Genomic DNA, 18,413 nt, shown 5'->3' with positions numbered 1-18,413 from the left:
AAAAAAAGTTCATACTTTTTTTAAATAGCATGAAATACATGTGGATTGTTATTCAAATTACCATGTTTAAAAATTGAACATTTTAGTCAACATTTCAAGTACATGTAGATTGTCATTCAAGTACATGGGCACTCAGATCGAGTAAAAGTTATGAGTAACGTACATTTGAAACACTTATCTAGTGTTTTAATTTTTGACTTATTGTTGGCTTTGCAAAGACACAAGGGCCATTTCAGAGTTTTAAAGCGGGTAAGCCGAGGGGCTTACAAACCAGAGTTAGAGGCAATACTCAAGGTAAACCTGGTGTTCAATGTAAGTGTGCCAAAGTCTTTTCGTGTGGATTAAGAGGATTTCGATCAAGGCAAGTCACAATGGGGGCAAGTAAAAGCAGTAACCTCTTACTATCGAGATGTACAAGTGAGAAATACAGTTTGTGTTAGGCGACGGCGGATAGGGGAGTTCATTCGTTAACCGACTCGAAATTGCTATAACCGAATTAACCGACCTTTCAAAAGTTTTAACCGTTAACCGAACCGATTTTTTTTTTAAAATTAACCGAACCAAAATTTTTTCGGTTAATTAGGTCGGTTAACAAAATTAACTGAAAATTATGTGTTGTTTATTTTTGGTTAAAAATTACCCGAATTACACGCATTACCCGAATTGAATCACAACATAATTAAAAATATTACATAAATCTTTGAATCACTACATAATTAAAAACATTACATAAGTCTTTGAATCACTACATAATTAAAAATATTACATAAATCTTGAAATTAACACATAATTGAAATGTAAGTCTTTAATATTCTCTATTTATATCCCTTTCATCTCTCGAAAATATCTCCATTTGCATTAAACCTAAAAAAAACATGTACAAAAATTTAGCATATAATAGAAATATACTCATTTAAAAAAATCAAATAATATAAACAAACGAATAGATTATAAATTAACAAGAATAAGATAGTAAGCATACCCTTCAACTTACGAAAGCTCATGAGTCTAGGGTAGGCTCTAATGCATTCCAAGAAATGTCTAAACATTGAATCAATTAAATAAGTAGGAGTGATATGGTAAAAAAATTGAAACTATTAAAATAAAACAATAAACATACCATTTTCTATATTGTCAAGCTCTTGGATTTGTTCTTCAATCTTTTTTATGTCTTCTTGTGATGATGATTTTTGAATCCAATCTTGAGTACACACAAGAGCTTGTACAATTTTAGGAGTTAAAGAACTCCTATATTGATCAAGCACACGTCCCCCGGTGCTAAATGCAGACTCTGAAGCAACCGTAGAAACCGGTATAGCTAACACATCTCTGGCAATTTTTGAAAGAGTGGGAAATCTAGGGCTGTTCACTTTCCACCACAACAAAATATCAAAATCTTCAACAAATTCCTCATTAGCCTCAGCTAGATTTTGTCCAACTCAGATGTTTTATCCTCACCACAAATTTCCAACTCACTCTTTTTATACAAAGCTTGTATTCGCCTTTTCATTTTTTGTTGTGGTTCACCGAAAGAAACATGTGTTGGTACACTCGATTGGCTACAAGTACTATGAAATGGAGGCTTATACTTATCAAACAATTCATACAAAGATTCATTCAATTTTTACATCATTTCACAAGCTTTTTCAGAACTAGACATTTCACTAAGTGCAAATTCAAGATACTTTAGTTTTTGTCTAGGATCTAAAACACAAGCAACAAACATAAGCAAATTCATCCTATCAATATCACCCCAATACTTATCGTAATTCTCTTTCAACTTGATGGCCATAACATTGAAATCAATTTTACTATTTAACTGAGCATCTCGTAAAAGAATATAAATTTCAGAAAGCTCATCAAAAAAATTATTGGACGTGACATATGAAGTGCCAGATATACGTAAAGTGACTTTATAAAAGTGTTCTAAGAAATCCCTCAAGTTTCTAACATTATCCCAATCATCCACACTAGGCCAACCTTCTCCCCTTTCAAGTTCAGCCTTAAAATTTGTATCTTGCTCCTCAAATCTCTCAAAAGCTCTCTCAAAGTTCTGAGTAGTGTCTAACATTAAGTAGGCCGAGTTCCACCTAGTACAAATATCAAGACACAACATCTTCTTGCACTCTATCTTTTCCACCACAACACACTCCTTAAACTTTTGTACTCTAGCTGAAGATTGTCTCACATATCTAACAACCCCCCTAACAAGTTCAACAGATTTGTTCATTTCCTTTAAGCCTTCAACAACAATCAAATTCACAATGTGTGCCATGCATCTCATATGAAGATATTTACCATTTTGAACTAAACCCAATCGAGGGTTAAATTTATTTCTCAAATAACCAATAGCAACATCATTTGAACTTGCATTATCAACAGTAACAGTAAATAACTTATCAATCCCCCATTTCAACAAGCATTTCTCAATCACCATCCCAATGGACTCACCCTTATGACTAGAAATTAGACAAAAGTTTAAAATCTTTTTATTCAATTTACAATCGTTATCAATAAAGTGAACAGTGATACACAAATAATTAACTCTTTGCAAAGAAGTCCATGTGTCAGTAGTGAAGCAAACTTTAGAACAAGAACTTCTCAAAAGTTGTTTTATCTTGACCCTTTTATCTAAATACAATTGATAAACATCTCTAGTCATAGTAGTTCGTGAAGGAATATGAAACCTAGGACATGCCACAAACATAAATTTCTTAAAACCTTCACTTTTAACAAATTTGAAAGGTAATTCATCAATCACAATCATTTGTGCTAATCCTTTCCTACATGCTTCTTGATCAAATCTCCAAGTTGAAAGATTTCCTTCCCCCCTTCAACTCCCTTTCTAGGTAAAACTAGTTGTCCTTGACTAGTGTCAACAATATTACTAGGATTTTTCTTACATGAACTAATATGATATTTCAATAACCCTGTACCATTTTTTTTTCATATCACAACAAAAATCCTTTTGACAATAATTACATTTAGCCTTACTTGCACCCTCACTATTAATAATCTTAGTGAAATGAGACCAAACTTCTGACCTTTGAGGAGTGGCTTTTCTTTTCCCGGTAGTCCCCTTTGTTTGGATTGAAGCTCCAACTCCCGAATTTTCAGAATCTATCGAAGTAGGAGGTGTAACACTACCCTCAATAGATGTTGGTTCAGTTGACATTTTGCAAGAAAAAAAGTATATAATAAATTAAAATAATACGACAAACTTGGGGTCAAGGACAATATTATTTACAAAATCCAGAAACTTAATAAAATTGATGCAATATTTTTTAGATAATTATGGAACACATGCACTGCACCCTTAGTGAAATGATTTTGCAATGTTAATTAATATGTGTGTTAATTTCGAACTTAAATTAACACACAAGTGCAAACATTATATATATAGATTCCTTCGGTATTCAACTTAATCAATTAAATTAATATTTGGGATGTCTGATTTTGCAATGTCTAGTTGGAATAATTTTGGTAAAGCTGATCTATCAAAAATTTGAAGCAATTTTTGAAGTGTTATTCCCCAATACCATATTTGCTTGAACTTTCTATATCTAGAATAACTTTTTATTTCTATAGGTTCATCTTGAATTTAATCTTTTAAAAAAATTATAAATTTTAAAATTAATAAAAATGTTAAATGAAATTCAAAATAAAAAATTATTTAAATGATTAAGTCCGAAATGATATAAAGTTTTTTAAAATGAAGTTAATGATTAAGTCCAAAATGAATTATATTAGTAATCAGTTATTTGTACTATAATGATTTGATTTTACTTAATAATTACTCGATAGTCTGATTGTAATAATTTAATACTTTGAAAGAAAATTATCATATATTTATAAATAACCCATGCTAAGAATATTTTTTAGTGACAATTCAATTCACTTCCTTTCTTGTTTTTCCCATAACCTTAAAATAACTTTTTTTGTATAACTCTATTGTATATTAATTTCAAAACTTTTAATAGTTAGAAAATTAAAAAAGTAATTAAATTAAGTAGTGGTATTTTACAATCACAGTAACGCAATCACAGCCAACTGATTGTAAAAGTAGTGGCATTTTCACAATTTGGCTAAAATTAAAGCGAAAAGTATGCAAATAAAATAAAAGAAAGGCAAAAAAGATTAAAAAAAACAATTTGTTTCATAAAAGATAGCAGAAATTCTGTGGAGAGACTCTCTCTGTTATTCTTTTTTCCCCGATTGTTTCTTCCATCTTTTTAGGGTTTAATTTTATTTTTTTAATCTTGAAAATAATTTTGATAATTTTATGAAGCTTTTAGACATTTCATTTCAATAAATTTATCAAAAGATTTTCAAAATGAAGAGAGATAAAAAAGATTCATAAATATTTTGATCAAAAAAGAAGAAGAAATTGCTTTGTTTTCTCGAGAAAATGGAGTCAAATTCATGGAGCTCTCGATTATCCAATTTTTCTTCTTCTTCTTCTTCGTCTTCGTCAAGGCGTCGTCAATCACGATTTGGTTAGTATTTTTTTGTTTCCGTTTGTTTCTCTGGAAATTTTACAAATGGTTAGAACTTGTGATGAATTTTGAATTTTTTTAAATGTTGTTTTTTAGATCTGTTTCTACTTTCTAGGATTTGTTTTTTTTTTTTTTTGAAATTTACAAATGGTTAGATCTGTTTTTTAGACCTGATGGCGTATCTGATTATGCTAAAAAGCTTCTAAAGGTAAAATTAGGCAATCCTTTTACTTTTCTGTTTGTTTCCCAAATTACTAGCCTCAAAGTTAGTTACTTTGGTTTCCTAATTAGTTTAGTTTACGGAGGAAGATTAGGCAAGTTTATCAGTGAGAAGTCTTAAGATTTCAAGGTGCCATTCAAGAACTAGTCAACTACAGATTCAATAAAGACCCATTCAAGAAATTGGAAAAAAATGAAAAGGAAATTAGAAGAAAACAAACCTGTCCCTGGGTCTGGGTATTGGTGTGGTGGTCTGACTCCGGCAGAAGAGAAATAGACAGCAAAAGCCAAAAAGGTGTGAAAAATAGTGGGTTTTCCGATTTCCCGATTCGACGGAGATTGAGAATATTAGGGATTTAGGGCTAGGGGTGTTAAGTGTTAACGGTTAAGTGTTAAGTGAAATTGTGAAAGTGAAAGTGAAAGTAGGTTGCTTCTGAGAATAGAGAAAAAGTTCGGTGCTGAGCATGAGAAAAAATTGGGCCGGGTTTAATTTGACCTGGTTGAGGCCCTACCTGTAAAATTTGATTTACCCAATTTTTTTGGATTAACCGACCGATTTCGAATCGATTTAACAGTTAACTAAAAAAAAAATTTAACCGACCCCTGACTAATTTTTTTCGGTTCACCGACCGATTAACCGAACTCGATCGGTTAACTGAAAAAATCAGGTTAATCGAATTATGCACAGTTCTAACGGCGGAGACATAAACCAAGACAAATGTTTCGAGGTGCAGAACTACCCGATAGAGAAACGAGTTAGGATTTAGTCAAGGCATCAAGACCGTTCCAAGATTACTCAAACCAGTGTCATCCTAAGGACGTGACAAGGGTGTGACATTTGGAATGATGCTTGGTTGCTTGGTACAAGATATTATAAAGTTAAAAATTGTAACACCCCATACCTGATCCAATCGCTAGGTTTGAGTTACAATGTGTCACATTCGTTGTCGGAGTAACTATGATTAATTCGTAGTTCAATTTATGACATAAAACATCCTAGTATAGGTTAAACAGGTATATAAAACATTTTGTGTTCATTTTTGGGTCTTATACGAGCTTACGAAAGCTCTATTGCTAACCCGAGGTCAAATTAGGACCAAATTGCAATAATTTCAAGACTTCGGGTTGACATTGTAATGTCAGGGAGTTCCTCGGTCGCGACACAACATACTGTCTAGCCTCATTATAGCGACTAAAGTCTGATGTCGCACCGTGACATGGTAATCAAGTCTCGTCGCGACAACCACTGTTTGACATCACAACGTGACATTTTATTTTCAAAAGAATAAGTTTTGGTATCTGTTTGTAAACACATAAAACATTTCAAATTTTCCTACACGCATAATTTTCTACCAAATCAACATACCTAGTAGGATTCCATTATGCTTGAAGAACATTTATACATACATGATATCATCATTTTAACAATTTCCTTTGATTATACAACCAATTCATTCAAGTCCTTCACATAACTAGCTGACGCTTATAAACATATGTATATAAACATAAAACCAATTAGACTATTATCATACCACGAAACATGCTTAATTATAAGTTATAACATTTCCAATTCCATATATTTAGTATATAACCAAATCAAAATACAAATTTCGGCTCAACTTAGGTACAAATTGTATAATTAACAAAAGAAACTATACAAACGTTGTTGAGTCAATGATCTTTGTCTGTATGCTGAAGTTGATGCTCGCGACCTCGTCACAAACCTAATTAGCACACGGAAAATAAAATCGTACGCTGAGAAATAAAGTTCTATGGTATTTGCATGACTCAAATCAATTTAATACAAATTTTGAATCAAATGCATACAATTAATTTCCAATTCAATACCAACTAACTCATATATAACTCATGCCATTCTTCAATATATATAACACTATACATATGCTACAAGATACATTATTTATGCTAAAAGAACCAACTAACATTAACTAACAACTAATTAACATATCATACCAATATACTTAACATTCACATTACTTTTTAATCTATTACATTCAATCAAGCCCGTACATCATCCCCTAATTGAAATCAAATCTACCATTATCATTTCGTAATGGCCCTTAGGCCCATTCAATCGGTTCGCATGATCTTTCATAAGCTATCAATAATTTTATATCGTAAATATGTATCTATAATACAATTTCATAATGTCAAATTCATTTTCAAATATCAATTAACTAATTCCCAAATTATATTCCCTATTAACATGACTTGGATTTCAAGACAAATATATAGATTAGTCAATCTGTGTCTCAATCTGGCACCGCAATGCATCATTGGATATACTGAAGGAAATATACTTAAAGAAAGATACTGACACATATAGTGCATCATTGGGCAAGCCAAAGTACTTATTTTGGCACACGATGTGCATCATTGGACAAACCAGAACAATTATATTGGTATGTAAGTGCATCATCGGATAAACTGAAACAATAATGCTGGCACATAAATGCATCACAGATGTACTGAAACTAATACACTGACACGTAAGTGCATTATTGGCTAAACTGAAGTATAAACCTATACAGTTAATAGAGTAACCTGTAACACCCCGATACCTGACTTGATCATTAGGTTTGAGTTACAAGATGTTACATTTGTTGTCGGAGCAACTACGAATACAAAACATTTAAATTATAGCACAATTCATGCAAACATACGCATTTCAGTTCATAAACATGTTATACAACCTTTATCGGAATTTATACGAGCCTACGCACGCTCTAAAGTTAACCCGAGATTAAAAAAGGACCAAATTGCAATCTTTTCAAAATTTTAGATCAAGTATCGATACCCCTACTTGGTATCGATACTAATTTTAGCTTCAAAGTTTAGAAAAATTGAACAAATATCGAAGGTATCAATATCTTTCATAAAGTATCGATACCCTCTACGAAGTATTAATACCTTACCCTCTATATTGATACCATTTTACAGTTTGATGTTTTGAAAAATTAAAGAAAAATTACTAAAGTATCGGTACCCTTCCCAAGCTACCGATATCTCACAAAAAATTTTCTAATTCTGCATTCGGTGCCTACCTTATTCCAATCAATGATCAAACTATACCAATTCATATGCCTTATATGCATTCTAACCAATATCAAAACATGCCACCTTTAACTATGCATCAACAATTCATCCTTGTACCATTTCAACTAGGATCTCAAACACATTGATATACATTCAATAACATACTTATATCCTATTTCTATCAATTAAACAAATAATACCATTTAATCAAACTAAGCATTTTCTCAATGCTTAAATCCTTACCAAGCTCAATATATATACCTAACATATCATCTATCAACTCACATACATCAACATTACCACATATAATCAAATTATACCAAACTTTAATTACCAACATAGTATGTTTATAATCATTTACTAATTTCAATTCAATAATTCCAAACATAACAAAATATTAAGGTAACTCCACTAGGTACATGCCAACTAACAAAACAAAAAGGGATTCACTAACATTGTTGAGTCTGGGATTCAATCTAGATGCTGAAGTCGATGTTTGGGGTATCGCTTGAAGCCTAACCTACACACAGAAAAGAAAAACGTATGATGAGTGATAAACTTAATGGTATTTCTATAATCAAACATTATAATACAGCTTAAATAAATTAAAAACACTTAATAAAAAGATCATTCAATACCAATGCCGAACAACATGTTATAATGTACACTCCACTATATGATTCATTACATTCCATTATAAAGTACAACTCACCTCAACTTTATAGAATGCGTAATTCTATGGATATACAATAATTAGATTGATATCTGATCATAGAGATACAAACCGAAACTCGAGTCACTCGTCGTTGGCTCTCACATTTTCTTTCCCTCTCGATGGTCTTGTGTCGTCTTTAGCTAAATGTATGGTCGAAACTTGGTAAACCTTAAGCTTTCTTTTCTTTTTCTTTTTTTGTTTGCTACGAATTGAAGATGAAGATGACAACATCTTCTCTTCCTTTCCATTATAAATAGTATTTATACTTAAATTAATGTGTTTTAATCTTAATTAACTAACATTAATATTTAATTTCTTAATTTAATTAACACACATCATGCCTCCCACTAATACATAATTGAATATGGTTTAATTGCTATTTTAGACCTTTGGTTAATTATAATAAATTCCCAAGTCATTTACTAATTAAAAATCCATAGTGATTGAATTTTACAATTTAGTCTTTGTACCTTAATTCAACACAATTTCGAGTAAATTAACTATCCACATTTCAATATAAGAATATATTATACATGTAAATATATATTAATATTTACGGACTCGATTTATGAACACGAGGTCCCGAAATTGTAATTTTTAACACCACAAAAGTTTGGGTCGTTACATAAATAGTTTAATTGGAGCAACTGGTTCAATAGTTTTAGAGTTGATCAATTCTACCTCACCATGTTGGAGTTCGTCTTTGCTTATGGAACAGTTTGAGGAGGTGGATGTTGACAGAATTATGTGCATTCCATTGTCACGATCTCCTTATTTAGATAAATTGGTATGGCATGGTAAACTGTCATGCGATTATATTGTTCGAAGTTGGTATCGTGTGTTGTTGGTTGATTTGAAGGAGAACTTAACTATTAATGGAGTTGATGAAGATGAACCAATTTATGGAAATATGGAGAGCCTATAACAACTTTCTTCCTACTTTTACCAATTTATATAACTAACGCATTAGAAATTCTGTCCTATGCCCTAGAAATCGTAATCATGGAGAAATTTTAGCTCATGTGTTTCGCGGTTGTATGTGTTTAGAATCTGTGGAGTATTTTGGCTATTTCTTGGCCCACAAAATATGAAAGTATAGATTTTAAACAATGGCTCTATTATTTAATTACCACATTGTCAATTAGTAAGTGTAGGGTGTTTATATGTGGCTTATGGCCAGCCTAGGAGTGAGGAATAGAATTATTCATGATGGTGTACTACAATCAGTATAGGAAATATCTATGGCGATATTCTCCTATTTGAAGGAATTGGATGAAGGGGGTCGAAAATTACCAATTTAGAGGGTGGATCTATTTGAACAATTGTGTCCATTGGAGGCTTCGTTTGTAAAGATTAACTTTGACACAACCTACCAAATAAACGAGAAAATATTTTGTAGTGGGGTAGTGATCAGAAACTGTGAGGGTATGGTTTTGGGGGCTTGTGTGCAAATGAACTGTTATATACTTGATCCATTTATAGGAGAAGTGATTGCTTGTCTCCAAGATGCTCGATTTGGTATGGATCTAGGATTCCAGTCAGTAACCCTCGGAAAAGATGCTCTTAGGGTGATTAATGAAGAGAAAAGCAATAAGGAGGACAACTTAAGGATTAGAGCCTTTATTTCAAATATAAAAGCTATGCTTTCCAATTTTAGGGTTGTTAAGCTTGTGCATGTGTCTAGAACGATAAATAAAGTGGTGCACTTGATAGCAAAAGATGGCCTTATCGACAACGTGAATCGCTTTGGGTCGAGGAAGTTTCGATGGTGGTTGTCGAGGCGATGGAGGCGAAACGAGATATAATGAGTGCTAACTGATTGTGGTGTTTCTAATTGTTTCGTTGGCGTGGTAAGCAATTCATCTTTCACACATCTCTGCAGGCGGACACTGCAACTCACGACTTGTTGAAAGATAATGCTCTATGGTGCCTATTTGTTGCTACCTTTGAGAGAGAAATATTATGATCATTCAATAAGAAAGGTTTCAATTTTTTCAAATAAATGATTTGAAGACCTATTGATTCTAACAACTAATTGCAAATCGTAATTTTGAAAAATCAATGAAATTAAAAACAACAAAAAAAATATTGAACTATTCAAATATTCTCTTGAAATTATTATAAATTTTAAAGTTCTTCATTATTTTTAGTAAAATAAGTAATTTTGAAAAATAAAATTAGTTTTTTTCAAATTCCTCGTCCAATAGTATTCTAAAAAAAGAATATTTTAAAATGTTGGAGTTAGAGTTATTGTTTGGACTTTGGTGCATGGGCCGCAACAAAGAGGGAAGAAATAAAACTTTGGTTGGATTAAAAAATAAATAAAAAAGAAATAGGCTTGTGTTTGTGGTAAGCTGATTTAAAGCTCAAAACCGTAAAAATCAAGAGCAGCCCAAAACCTCTTAGATTCATTCAACCCATTTCATGACCCTTAAACCCACCAAAAAGCCAGTCTATTGGTCCCAAACACAACACTGGGCTCTTGCAATGCCTTCCAATCTGTCTTAAAAAACTTTCCCATATTGACTGCTGCATTTACATGAAAATTTATTATGATTTAGATTCCATTTGCCCTCTAATTAAAAAAAATAAAAAAATTTATTAAGATTAAAGAGTAAATTAATCCTTCTGTTAAAGGCTCCATCAATTTCTATCGTTAAGTGATAATGTGATTGACGGAGCAAGTAGACAACAGCACGTAAGTACCTATAATCTAGGATATAGTTTTTCAAATAATTACTAAAAACACATTTTTTAGAAATTTTCGGATTTTTTAAATATTTACTAATATGGCAAGATGTCAGGTTAGAATGAGGTATACATGGTATGCCACATGATACTAACTACTTGCTTCGTTAGGCATGTCGTCACTTAATGGTAGAAATAAATGAAATTTTTCATGGAAAGATTAATTTACTCTTTGATCTAACATAAAAAAAATTATTTTATTTATTTTTTGAATAGAGGAAAGAAATGCAATCCGAGTTCTAAGTTTAATTTAAGTGAAATATTGGTGATTATGGTGGTGAAAATGGAAAATGGGGAATAAATTTTTATTTTAAATCATTGGAGTGAAAGATAAAAAAATCCAATATTCTATAATACAATTTTGCATTCGAATATTATAAATGTAAAAAGAATATTTAAGTTTAAAAAATAAATTTGACTAAAATTATTAAAAGCGCATAGGTGGGTCTCCATCCAAAGTCTCGAAGCATTTGACCATTTGGGAAAGGGAGAGATGCCTTCCTAGGGCCTTGTGATATACGGAGGAATAGATGACCCAACTTTCAGTGTTTGATGTTGTTGGTTGTTCCCTACTTTTAATGCTTCAAACCACCCTAAAACGTATTGCTTCTTCATTCATACCGAACACAATATCATCATCAGTCCATTGCATTGCACCAAAATCAGAAAAAAGTACCACACAAATTGCTTGACCTGTAATCCAAGCCAAACTATCACTCAACATTTCTGGTATTCACAAATTTACTTAAAACACTCTCAATTAGTAGTTTCTTATGTCAAACTAGCCCTCAAGTTTTAATGATTTTATATCTTTCACTGCAAGGCTTAATTGGAATAAATCAAAAGCATAAATGGTTTCTTTTTGCATCATTTTCATATTCTCTCTAGGTAGAACAAGCTTGAAGAACAAGTTCTGAATATGTAGAAAAGCCATTTTAATAATTGCTTCCTTCTTTTTTCTTGTCCAAATTTCATTTCATAATGCTTTTTCTGTGGGTAAAAAAAAAAAGGATAACAGCAGCTTCACCACGTCTTACTTTTTTTTTTTTTTGGCTTTTGCTTCTTTTAATATATGCATTTATTCCATTTCAATCTTGACAAAAAAGCAGGGAAAAAAAGGAAGATGAAAATTCCTTAAAACATTGATCTTGTACCAAAGCTATGATCATATATATATTCATGCCTTGAACCCACAATAAAGAAGATATTGATTCCTTATGGCCAATGGTCCATGAAGAACCTTAATGAACTTGGCCATTTTCGTTGGGTTCTTCCAACTCATTCATTTGACATGTATGACCCACTGAAACTCAAACGTTGGACATGGAATTAATGATATCAACAATCTTATAATATACAATTCATGCTTTCTTCACGGATAACACATTTGATCATTTAATCAAAACCTTTTTAAACAAATTTTTTCCTTTTTTTGCAAATTGATCCTTTATTAATTTGTCAGATGCAAAAACTGACCACTTTAACTAACATGTCAGATAATGTTTTTAATCTCATCCTAGTCCCTCGCAAAAAAAAAAAAAAAACCCAGCTTTTCTAACTTGGGGTTTAGCTATGCCTATGAACCTATGAGATTATCAGGGCCTTTATAGCCTTTACAGTTCCTTTTGTAACTTAGCCACTGATGATGTCAGGCTCAAACCTCAAAGGTCTTCTTCTTCATAACCAGAAAATGAAACAGAAAAGAAAACACAAAATTACAAATACTGTTATGTTTTTATCACTTTAGCTAATATTGTTTGAAGAAGAAAAAGAAACCTGTCAATTGCCACCACACTATGGTTGGTGTTATTATTATTATGGATTGACAAGTGTGATGGCAGGGGAAAATGAAATGGTGGGTTTTGGTTTCCCACACCTAACAAAATTGAAGAGAAAGTCCAAAATCTGTACTGAATGGCATGCATGTTAGCAATACAGAGTACCTAAATATATGCACCAGCTTCGACCTTTCATGTCTTTGTTTTGTCAACCCTCCCCCCCCCCATACGTCATATTCCTGCATCATATCAAGGGCCCCCCTTTACAATGCTTTTTTCTCTCACCATTATCTCTTGTGCTACTTGGTAAAGACAGCTTGTATTGTTGTTCTTAATTAAGCTTTTCATGTGTTTTTTTAATGCAGATTTACAATGAAAACAAGGTTATTAAAAGAAGTTATGTATGATGTAGGCATCCATTACAGAGATGAGTGTGGTTTATGCCATATGACAAGAAGTTTCAGACAAATGGTGTCATGCACAGACTTTTTTGATAAGGAAATAATAACAATGGAGGAGGACAACATTGTCTATCTTCCACTTCAACATTTTCATCTTTATCATTTAACAGAGGTGTGGTGTTTCCATGACTTAGGGTGAGTTTGGATGGGCGGTGCGTTTACCTGCGGTTAGTGTAAAAACAGCGGTGGCGGTGAGATTAGATACTGTAGCGATACTGTAGCGTGAGACAAAAAATAAGCTAAACGCACCACACCGCACTCAATCGCTCATCCAAACCCACCCTTACTCACATTACCATTTATAAGACCATCTGTCGGCTCATCTATTTATTTTTCAAACAAGGCATGGGATAGGAGAGAGCAATTCACGAGAACATGGGGCACTGCTGTTGTGAAATCTTTTATATACTGTATTGTCCACCTCCTTGTCACTATCTACTTAACGCAGTTAAAAATGATATTACAGTCGCTTTGATTTTGAGTTTGTCAATGTGGGAGAGAGCTATGATATGAACCAACTGTGTGCATTGGACAATGCAATGTGATGGACATGTCATGTGATCACTATCAGATTCTTAGCTTACCTGCAAGTTTAGCAACACTGTTAAAGTTGCATAAAAACTATTCTACTTGTAATTTTATATGCTTGCCTTTGATCCAATCTTACATCAAATACACCTTATTATATTCAAACCTTAGGTTTACCTTCTAGATATAAAAATTAACCCCCCTCATAATTTCACCTATATAAATTCATCCTTCTCTGTGTGTCAGAATTTGCATTTAATACAGATGTACATTGAAACTTGAAAGCTAAAGGCTTGAATTCATAACTATGTTTGATGCCAATTTTAATGCCTCTATCTATCTCTTGGATCCCAAGGAAACTTTTTTAGCTGAATTCCAAGATTCAATTTGCATCGTGAATTTGTAAGTGTTAAATCACTTTTGGGTTTGAATTTGATATTATTTTTGAATTTTTTTATTAAAATTAGATCCTGAATTAGGTAATTTTCTCACATTGGGGCTTAAATATTTTTTTTCCAAGTTAGTTTTTGAATTCGACAATTATTTTTATATTGGGGCTTAAATTTGGTAATTGTTCTCATATCGAAGCCTGATCTCTAGGGTTTTCAAAGACTAACTTGCATGAAAAAAGTTCAAGTCCTAATGTGGGAACATTTGTAAAGTTCAGGACCTAACTTGGATAAAAAAAAGTTTAAGCCCCAATATAAGAACAATTATCTAGTTCAGGACTTAACTTGAACAAAAAAAAAATTCAACCCAAATGTGAGAACAATTGCCTAATTCAAAGTTTAACTTGAAAAAAAAAATCAGCCCCAATATAAGTAAGCCATTTGTAAATTGTAATATATATGTATAGCAGCTTGGCGTAAATGCAAAAGTTTGCTTCTACTATAAGTTGAGCAGATTACAAAGAATTTCAAATGCAAAAAAGGGAGGAATTCCTCCATTTATCATATTAGAAATTGAGTATATAGTATATATACATTGAATAATTGAGTTATACAAAGAAAAGAGATGTGTACAATCCCATGGGATTTTGTCGCAAAAATAAAACTGACCCAATGAAATGGAAATATTGATGATGTGCTGTTACCATATTTATTTATGTAGCCTACTAGATCTATCTCTGATCTCTTTGTTGTTATAAGTGATTTTCTCATAACTTGTTATATTCAACCAGGGATTCAGCTTTTTTTGTTGAATTATTGGATTAGATATTGCACCCTACATCTCCTGTATAACAATCAAACTTCCCAATGATCATATATACATATGATCAATACCTTTATGGGACCAAAGGCAATGTCTCAGCATCTTCAGTAGTAACTTATGGGACCAAACCCAACAGTGGCATATGCAATGGCTTCAACTTGAAGCACCAAAACAACTTTTCGTATTGGGTGTTTCATATATGCTTATATGGTCTTTTGAAATATGTGGAAACATGTTTTTGGGGGATTTGCCTCCAAAAGGCAATAATTAAAAAGAAAAAAAAACCCATTATAGTGGTGGTTGATGTCTATAATGGAGACATTGCGCATCTCTGCACAACTTGGATCATATGATGGTGATTCAGATTTGAACCATATAAAACCTCATTTGGGTTTTAATATTTATTGATCTGGCTTTAAGAAGTTCCATTTAAAAAAAATAAAACCAAAGAAAAAGAAAGAACAGCTGCAATTGACAGGAGAAATGTTAGAGCCCCCAACTTAGCCTAAAACTGACCAAAATAAAGCAGAAAGTTTTTTAGAGTTTCCAACACGAAAACTGTTGCCATTCTTTTGATTAAATCTCATATTCTTAGGCAATTTGTCAATTCATGTTTTTGCACCCATTAAAAGCCTAAAACAACTTCTTTATTTTGCATCTCATACAAGCTTATTTTAAGTGTAAGCCAAAAATTGCTGGTAAGTTACCTATTTCGAGTTTTGTAGATGAATTGAAGGATTGATCTAACTCGAATCTGGATTTTTGAGAAGAAGTTACAACAACTAAAAACCTAAACACGAGACGAAGTTTTTAAAAGGACCACATTTGCAATTTTGCATATTTGTCTCACATTGAGTTGAGAGTTGAGAGTTGAGAGAGCTTTGTGGCAAAGCAAATTGCATTGTTTCTACTTACCATGTCAAAACAATTAAGTAAATCGACAGTATTAACATATTTAATAACAATGAATCTCAAACATTAAAACCGTAATCAAAGAATTTATATATATCATTTAAAGTTTTTAAAAAATAAATTAAAAAGAAGAAGACAAGATGGAGAGAGACAATGCCACTACCCAAGTGGCCATGTACATTGGGAACCAAGTAAAAGGAAAAATAAAAGTAAAATTTCTGGGTCATTGGTAAAAAAACTAATAACATCAGACCCCCAAAAGAAATTTTTTAGAAATGTAAATTTTTTATTGTACTCAAAGGTTATTTTGATTGTGATTTTTGTTTTTTTTTTTCAAGAAAGGAAAACCTCAACGCTAGAATTCCGAACGGCGAGGCAAAGCGGGCAGGCTTGCGCCACTCGGTCACACTCTGTACAAAGGCAAAGATGCCGACACGGAAGCAGCACCACCGAGGCGACGCGTGTCCGACACGCCTTGCAAGATGGTCCCGAAGAAACCATCCGTTCAGGGTCCACGTAAGCCGACTCGGCGTCCTCCGCCTGTCCTTCTATCCCTTCCTCCCCTCTCCTACTATCTTGTGTCACCGCAGCAGCCCCACAGCCAATCATAGCCTGTTGGAGCTGTGCTTGTAACGAAGTCGCTGTTGCCTCCTGTGCCCTGGCTTTCGCTTGCCAGACCTGAACCTCTACGCTTAGTTGCGCTGCGCGTGCCTCCAACACGGCGTTCCGCCGCTTCGCTTTCTCCACTTCCGCTTCTTTCTCTCTTAACCTCCTCGCCACGGATTCCTCCGCTGCCGCTAACAGCGCATGGTAGTGCCTATTCCTTTTCTCCGCTAACGTTCGCCGTAATTCCTTTCCCTAAAATAAAAAATACCAACTCGTTACATTTTTCAAACAAACAAACAAAAAAAAATCGACGATAACCCACATGAAGAAAGAGAAAACCGGTACCTGGGCTTGAAGAAATTGGTCCAATTCTTCTCTCTGGCGTTTGATTTGGGTAGCCAATTCATCGCATACCACGGACAAAAAAAGAGTGGAGCTGGGAACAAGATTCTGTTGCCGTTGTTGGTGTTGGTGTTGTTGGTTTTGAAGATTCTGATTCTGATATTGTTGTTGGTCGCCGCCGAAAGATAATCGGAGGCCGGTGGAAACCACATTCGGTTGGTGGAGTTGGGAAAGCTCTATCAGCTGAGGCGGTTGCATTTGCAAAGAATATGAATTCATGGGCGTAGTTATTGCGGCCCCTGCCGTAACTTCCCTTGCTCTTTTCCTTGGATTAATCTTATTGTTGGTGCCATTGTTGAATAACATATGGGGTTGATTAAGAAAAACTCCTCCCGCTTGTTGCTGCAACGAAAATTCATGCTCCTCTTGTCCACCTCTGGAATAAACCAAATATGATTAAACAGGGAGAGAGAGAGAGAGAGAGAAAAGGGGAGAGAGGGGCAAAGAAGCAAAGACCAACCTGTTTAAGAAGAGCACATTGGAAGGATACTGAGCTTGAACAGCCATTGGAAAGCAATAAAAATAAAAAGGGATGCAGGGTGGGTGAAGGAGAAGTTGATCAACAGACTGAAATGGGGTGTAAAATAATAAAAAAGCAAATCATGCTTGTATAGATATAGAGATTGAAAACAGGGGGTAGAGAAAGATATGGGGGAAGAATGAGTCGTAGAGAGAGTCTTTTAATTGGCTTTGTATTTGTTGGTTTTGGTTCTTCTCTTGGCGTGGGATTGGCTTTTCTTCAGGGTGGGACGAGACTGTCTCGTGTTTGTTATCACACCCTCCTCCTAATTGTAACTCCAACACAGTTAAGTAATTCCTTAAATAAGGAAATTCATTTTTCTAAAACATTCTGATTTATTTTCTTTCACAAATTTAAATGATTTGGGTCTTTTCATCCAAATTTAAAACTATGAAAATTTTGGATTAATCTCATACAAATCCAAATAAATCATCGATAATAACAGTATATTCAGGACACCAATAATTAATTCAAGGAAACTTCTTAACCTGGAATACGTTTGGATCTTAAACAAATAACAAATTATATCTATTTGTATAGATCAATACTTTAAATCAGTTTACCATATACCTTTTATTAAAAAATCTAATATCTATTTTTTTTTGAAAAATACGATAAATCCAGCGGTGAGTATCATATCATTTGAGTTTTGATGAGATAAAAGTTGCTAAGTGTGATGTGAGACATCAATTCCGAGAGGTATTGGGTTCAACTCATGCCATTGTCAACTCTTCTTCTTTATTTCTTTAATGCTAATCC

At 33.2% G+C, this 18,413-nt stretch overlaps 2 protein-coding genes across 2 annotated transcripts; both read right to left on the bottom strand.

Annotated features, from left to right (window-relative positions):
• Nucleotides 1–805: 805 nt before the first annotated feature.
• Nucleotides 806–3,175, bottom strand: LOC121220358 (zinc finger BED domain-containing protein RICESLEEPER 2). The gene is made up of 5 exons (XM_041100048.1): nt 3,045–3,175; nt 2,347–2,459; nt 1,629–2,241; nt 1,121–1,329; nt 806–864 (listed from the first exon to the last, which is right to left on the bottom strand). The coding sequence occupies exons 1-5, from the start codon at nt 3,173–3,175 to the stop codon at nt 806–808; spliced, it is 1,125 nt and encodes a 374-aa protein (XP_040955982.1).
• A 13,017-nt stretch (nt 3,176–16,192) lies between these two features.
• Nucleotides 16,193–18,146, bottom strand: LOC107886396 (BOI-related E3 ubiquitin-protein ligase 1). The gene is made up of 3 exons (XM_016810346.2): nt 17,595–18,146; nt 17,078–17,510; nt 16,193–16,984 (listed from the first exon to the last, which is right to left on the bottom strand). Exons 1-3 carry the CDS (start codon nt 17,639–17,641, stop codon nt 16,460–16,462), a joined length of 1,005 nt encoding a protein of 334 aa, XP_016665835.1. The 5' UTR covers nt 17,642–18,146; the 3' UTR covers nt 16,193–16,459.
• Between the last annotated feature and the right edge of the window lie 267 nt (nt 18,147–18,413).

This window comes from Gossypium hirsutum, chromosome D08 (genome assembly GCF_007990345.1).
Source record: "Gossypium hirsutum isolate 1008001.06 chromosome D08, Gossypium_hirsutum_v2.1, whole genome shotgun sequence".
NCBI classification, from domain to species: domain Eukaryota; kingdom Viridiplantae; phylum Streptophyta; class Magnoliopsida; order Malvales; family Malvaceae; genus Gossypium; species Gossypium hirsutum.
The sequence above is the reverse complement of the archived record's forward strand: the minus strand, read 5'-3'. Positions and strand labels throughout refer to the sequence as shown.